We start from the raw sequence: 6,519 nt of genomic DNA on the forward strand, positions 1-6,519 counted from the left end.
ACCAATTACACTCATACTTCGGGTTAAGTACACTTCAGGTTGAGTACTCCGTGGACCCGTCTGGAACGGATTAATCCACTTTTCATTACTTTCAATGGGAAAGTTTGCTTCAGGTTAAGTACGCTTCAGGTTAAGTACAGACTTCCGGAACCAATTGTGTATTTAAACCGAGGTACTACTGTACTTTTGATTTGCACTTTTGTAAAATGAGATGATCTTATTTGCCTCTCACAGTGAACCAGGGCTTCTGGCCTGTTGTGGTTTACCATGAGCAAGCAGCATGCTGGTGTGCACAGCCCAGTCTCTTCTCACTTCTTTCCTTCCCTGGCACAAAAAGAAATGAACCAGGAAACTTGTCACAGTGTCTGAACCTGAGATATTAGCTTGTTCCCTACCAAGCTAGGATTCATAAGCCAGCAGCAAACCATAGTTGATTATCCCAAGTCTTGAATGTAAGATGTGACTATTCCTTCTTCCCCCGCATGTATAGGTTTGCACATTGATACCTAGGACTAGAGATAACCGAACCTTGTTTGAGAAAAAGTTGTATGTGTGAAATACCTCTCCATTCATACAACTTGTCCCCTCCCCAAGTGTTCTGTCCCAGCCGTCTGTGGGAAGGGAAACAGATGACCCACTTCCACTCTTAACCTCAGGAATTCCTATACTGTTGCAGCGATGATATGATGACTGTTGATCTTCACTTCCTATGTCCATGGGCAAGTGCACAGAGAACCCTTCCACTGCTGCTCAGAACAATGAGATTCCGTTCTGTGCAGCTGTCACCCATGTAATGATAAGCAGAGCGAAGGTTAGGAGACTTTGCCCCTTTGTCGTCCTTCACACCACAAGGCCACACCCTGCTGCCACTGTACCTAAGGTCTAAGATCCACGTGGTTTAATCAGTGCAGTGGCAGCTCTGCTTGTTGGGTCACAATGATAGCTGCCCCCTGTGAGAATGTACATTCTGATAGTGTATAATATTTGGACACTGCAACACCATTTACAATATTTTAAATATTTTTTTGTTGCAGAACGTGAGAAAGATCATAGCTCATCTCGTCCAAGCAGCCCTCGACTTCAGAAAACCTCTCCAAATGGTTCCAGTAGTAGTATTGGGAACAGTAGAAACAGCAGCCAGTCAAGTTCAGACGGAAATTGCAAGAATGCTGGTGAAATGGTTTTTGTATACGAGAATGCAAAAGAGGGAGCTCGGAACATAAGGACTTCTGAGAGAGTAACGCTCATAGTGGACAACACTCGATTTGTTGTAGATCCTTCTGTTTTTACCGCACAGCCAAATACAATGTTGGGCAGGTTAGCATTTCTTTTTACTGCATACACATATACTGTACTCCCTGAGTTTGAGGCTCAGAACAAATGTTTGGCTTGTTCAATATTTTTATTTGTTTAAACATTTTTATTTATTTAAACAAGGATGTACACTTTGGTAACAAAAGAACAGGAAAAAACAACAGAATGAATGAAAACTAAAATTAAAAATACACAAAGTACAGATTTGGGTTGTTTCATTTACATTCCCCAGAAAAAAACAGTTATTATTTTGATATTGGAGGGCAGTAACTTTTTTTTAAGTTTTATTTCTAAATATCAAGATACTGTCTTTGAGGTCTTATGATAGTCTTAAAGCTAAAAGATGATTAAGAATTCCAAATTGTAGCATATATCATAGGAATCATTTAAATATTTTTATCATGAAATAAATTGTTCAATTTATTGTTCAATAAATTGTTTTATGAAATTGTTCAATTTTCTATACTTCAGTTTTACAGCTGTCTTTATTAAATATTTTTGTGCAACATTTCAGGTGAAATTAGCCTCTTTTAGAGTTGGTACCTTTTCTCTCATGAAATGCAATTTAGCTATTGGATATTTTTATCCTTGGGTAAACCTGTCCATGGTGCATTTCAGTTGAAGAGGAATATATCTTATATGACTTTCTCTGCAGTAGTTAATTACCTCCTAATGAATTTCCTCATGGGAGATGACCCGTGGCGGTATTGTTCTGCACCAGATTCATTTTTAGATAGTGTATAATATTAGGGACATATCGAGGTCTGCTCTTCTAGAGACCAGTAAGGTAACTTCTAATGGCTGTGCTGAATAGAGTTGGCTCTTATCAAATTCAGCAAAGGAGGTAATAAACCTTTTATGGATTGATCATTGTCCATTTTAAGCTGACATTTTACTTGAAAGCATGCATTCATCCCTGCTACTTATGGATTAAAAGGCATGTTGTAGATTAAAATGGCAAGACTATGCAGAAGAGTGAACTAAACCCATATTGCCATATTTTTCCATTTATAAGACGGTGGTTTTTGCTATCTTGGGTGTCTTATACACGGATAGTGAATGCAGAGGGGGGACGTGCAATTAATGGCAGCAGCAAGCAGGAGATTGGCAGTGGTGATTGGGTGGGTGATTGGTGGCTGTGGCAAGGCCTGGCGATTGGCTCTGGCTGCGGCAAGTGGATGGGTGGGATGTTGGTGGGCAGACAATTGGCTGCGGTGAGGTGTGCAATTGGCAGTGGTGGGCAGGTGGGTGAGCGATTGGCGGAAATGACCTCCCCCAACCCCCTAAAAAGCTAAACAACTTAATTTCTTAATTTGGGGGTTTAAAAAATAGGGGCCGTCTTATACATGGGGGCGGCATCTACATGGAAAAATACAACAATTAATATGGGTTAGTTCACTCTCCTGAATAGTCTCTATTTTATTTGAAGTAACAAGTCACACAAATACCTGTACTATCTTAGGGAAGATGCAAGAGTTACTGTTTTCTGTAGCTCTTAATTTGCTACTAGTCTTTCTGCAGTTTTACCTTGCTAATTTGAACACTAATGAACGTTGTACATCTGAAATGACTTCTAAGCAAACCTTTTATATATATATATATCTAGGATGTTTGGATCAGGAAGAGAACATAATTTCACACGGCCCAATGAGAAAGGAGAGTATGAAGTGGCCGAGGGAATTGGCTCTACTGTGTTCCGTGCTATTCTGGTGAGATTACGTTATTTGCTGCTCTTTTCACATTCATATGTTTATGTACAAGAGGTACAGATTTTTAAAATGGTTTTGTAGACTTGAAAAATAACATCTAAACATTCATCCTATTATATCCAGGACCTGTGCGGGTTGTGATTGAGGGTGACTAAGGATTCCTGCAGGGCACTGCTATTCCATTGTGCATGGCATCTCTCTCTTTCATTCTCACATATATTGAATGACATTGTTTGAAAGAATAAATGTAATATGGAAATACTTTACAATGCAGTTTTGTTTCCAGCTGTGTAATCAAAAGGCTTCAACTGAAATTGAGGGATATAAAAGGTGGTATCTATTTTTAGATATTTTATTGCCTCCAATGATAAAGAAGTTCTACATAAAAGCTTATTATTATGGACCTTTTGTATCACAGTATGGCAGTTGAGATAACTTATTTCAGCAAAGTACTGTGGGAACTGTTCTAGTGGCAGACATTAATTTCTGCAGTGTTTGACTCTAGACCATTTTCATCTCTGCTCTGCTGGATGAAATGCAATTGCCTCTGGTCTATTTTTTTGGGAATCCTGCAATGTGTTTAGATTTTTACTCTGATAACTATACGTTGGAATCAATATGAGTAGAATTCATGACAAGAGGAAGCTAAAATCTTTGGCCAATGTTGTAGGACAGGCAGGTGTCCCCTAAGATGCACATTCCATAATAATGCAGGCCTTTTGGGTTGTACCCTGAAGCTAATTGGCATCCAGTACAGTCATTGTAGCTCCAGCCTTCTATGTAGAAGGTATGCTGCAACTTTCTGCATTAGCTCTATTTTCTGCTCTGTTACCATGTAAAGGCATAATAGTAAGCTACTTTTGTCTTAAGATGGCAGAACAGAATTTTTGGAGAAGTGAAAAACTTTTCAGTAAGGAATTAGATGCTCCTTTCCAGTGTTTCATGGTAATATAATTTCCCTTTTTCTTTTTCTAAGGATTACTACAAGACTGGGGTGATCCGTTGTCCAGATGGAATATCTATTCCTGAACTTAGAGAAGCTTGTGACTATCTCTGTATTTCTTTTGATTATAGCACTATCAAATGTAGAGACCTCAGTAAGTACACAGTTGAAACTGGATTTATATGTATGTGTTTTCAAGATACCTTGTTCTAACTGCAAAATAATTTCCTGGAATAATATTTATGCAGCAATACAGCCATCTCCTTTAAAATAACCCCTCATTTCCAGATGGCTCTCCATATGTATCATGGCATTATTTTCTTCTAGACAATTCCTTAACATCATGGAAATACAGTGGGGAAATGAATCTTTAAAGTTTAAACCAACATAGCCTGTTATCTGAAGCATTCCTAAACAAATTCTTTCCCTACCAAAAAACCCATATTGTTCAGTTTCCCTAGTTAGGGGAACGACAGTAGAAGCTTCCCCCTTTTTTTGGTCTTGAAAAACTGTACTGACTAAAGTGTCTTTCTTAAATAAGTGTTCAATAATATTGATTTGGTGCTCTTGATTTCAGGTGCTCTTATGCATGAATTATCAAATGACGGCGCTCGGAAACAGTTTGAATTTTACCTTGAAGAAATGATACTGCCACTGATGGTAGCCAGTGCTCAAAGTGGAGAAAGAGAATGCCACATTGTTGTGCTCACTGACGATGATGTGGTTGATTGGGATGAAGAATACCCTCCACAGATGGGGGAGGAATACTCACAAAGTAAGTCACTGAGGTTTTTTGAAAATAAATTTGGCTCTGGGGTATTTGTCCAATAATACAAGCACATATCCTCATATAATTTTCATTAAACAAACAATACAAACATCACTAGAAAACATGTGATGGTGATCTCTAAGAAAAAATATCTTTAACAAAATAGGTAGTGGTGTTTATGAATTACAGTAGGCGCACATTGCAATACAGTTAAGGTTCTTGTTCAGTGTGGGGATTTTATTTATCTATACAGAACGTACTTAATTGACTGCATAGGCCTAGTGGATTAGAAAAGTTTTCAGCGGGTGTCTAAAAGTTGCCACTATAGGTGCCGATTGGCAAGAGTATTTCACAATAAAGGTAAAGGTAAAAGGTAAAGGACCTCTGGACAGTTAAGTCCAGTCAAAGGCGACTATGGGGTTGCGGTGCTCATCTTGCTTTCAGGCCAAGGGAGCCGGCGTTTGTCCACAGACAGCTTTCTGGGTCATGTGGCCAGCATGACTAAACCGTTTCTGGCACAATGGAACACCGTGACGGAAACCAGAGCACACGGAAACGCTGTTTACCTTCCTGCCTCAGCAGTACCTATTTTTCTTCTTGCACTGCGTGCTTTTGAACTGCTAGATTGGCAGGAGCTACGACAGAGCAGCGGGAGCTCACCCCATCGTGGGGATTTGAACCGCTGACCTTCTGATTGGCAAGCCCAAGAGGCTCAGTGGTTTAGATGACACTAAAAGCTCTGTCTTGTTATGAAGTGAACCTTGTCAACTTGGGGAATGACCAGTGCCATTCCTGCAGATGATCTTGGTGATTGAGCTTGCATATAAGGGTTCAGCTGATCCCTGAGGTATCCAGGACCTAAGTTGTTCAGGGCTTTGTAAATTAATGCAAGGATCTCGAACCTGGCTTGATAGTAGGAGTGAGCAAGGAGCAAAATGACAGCATTCAAGTCGTGTGTACCAGCATAGAACTTGTGGAAAGCCTAATTTTGCTTAACCACGATTACTGACCTATTGTTATTTCCAAATGCAGCCTTAATGTAAATCCCATCAGCAAAGTGTGAACTACATCACAGCAAATTTTGGTTAGTCCAGTTAAATTAGAAGTGAAGAAGGGAGCATTCACAAAATTTTGAAGTGGGGGTGGTGCTAAGAACCCATTCCAATTTCTATTAATTATCTCACATTGGATTAAAATCTTTTGCTATGCCAGTTAGCAAAAAGCACTCGCTGGCCCATCACGTTGTACATGCTTTTAAGAAAAACAAATCTGGGAAAAGAGTACATGCACTTTTTAAATAATCGAAAAGCTTTCAAGAAGGAGGCCCCAGGCACATCGACTGCTTTTTAAACCTTTGCATGATGAGTCTGAAGCCTGAAGGGAGTTTTAAAGAGTTTCAGTGAATGTTCTTACAGCTGCTGCTCACAAGAGGGTTTCTGTCTTACCAGGGTACCTCCTCACACAGAGTTTCAGTAGAACACATTTAAAAACCTCTTTAGAGCTTCATGTAATTGCCCAAAGGTGTAAAGAGTAGCCCAAGTACCTGGAGACACTGGGACCAGGGCTTGCCTGCAGTTTTACAATGCTTGACCTCTGTTATTTGTGTGGCAAAGTGGGTACAAAGGATCATCTTCCAATTAAAGTTGCAAACATTGTAACACTGGAGGAGAATGCATTCATTGCTTTATCCACCGTTGCCTGCTGAACCAGAAGCAAACACTGTATAACATTTTATTCATCGGTGCATTGTGTTCCCTCCCCCCAGTTATTTATAGTACAAAGTT

At 39.6% G+C, this 6,519-nt stretch overlaps 1 protein-coding gene across 1 annotated transcript in view; it reads left to right on the forward strand.

Moving 5' to 3' along the window:
- Nucleotides 1-6,519, forward strand: part of BTBD10 (BTB domain containing 10) — a gene marked incomplete in the record, with an annotated part of 29,160 nt that overhangs the window by 20,655 nt on the left and 1,986 nt on the right. Inside the window, 5 exon segments of the mRNA XM_060275563.1 lie at nucleotides 1,035-1,317; nucleotides 2,921-3,023; nucleotides 4,000-4,120; nucleotides 4,544-4,741; nucleotides 6,501-6,519. Coding sequence (XP_060131546.1) covers nucleotides 1,035-1,317; nucleotides 2,921-3,023; nucleotides 4,000-4,120; nucleotides 4,544-4,741; nucleotides 6,501-6,519 — 724 coding nt within the window.

Source organism: Zootoca vivipara, chromosome 1, assembly GCF_963506605.1.
Source record: "Zootoca vivipara chromosome 1, rZooViv1.1, whole genome shotgun sequence".
Lineage (NCBI taxonomy): Eukaryota > Metazoa > Chordata > Lepidosauria > Squamata > Lacertidae > Zootoca > Zootoca vivipara.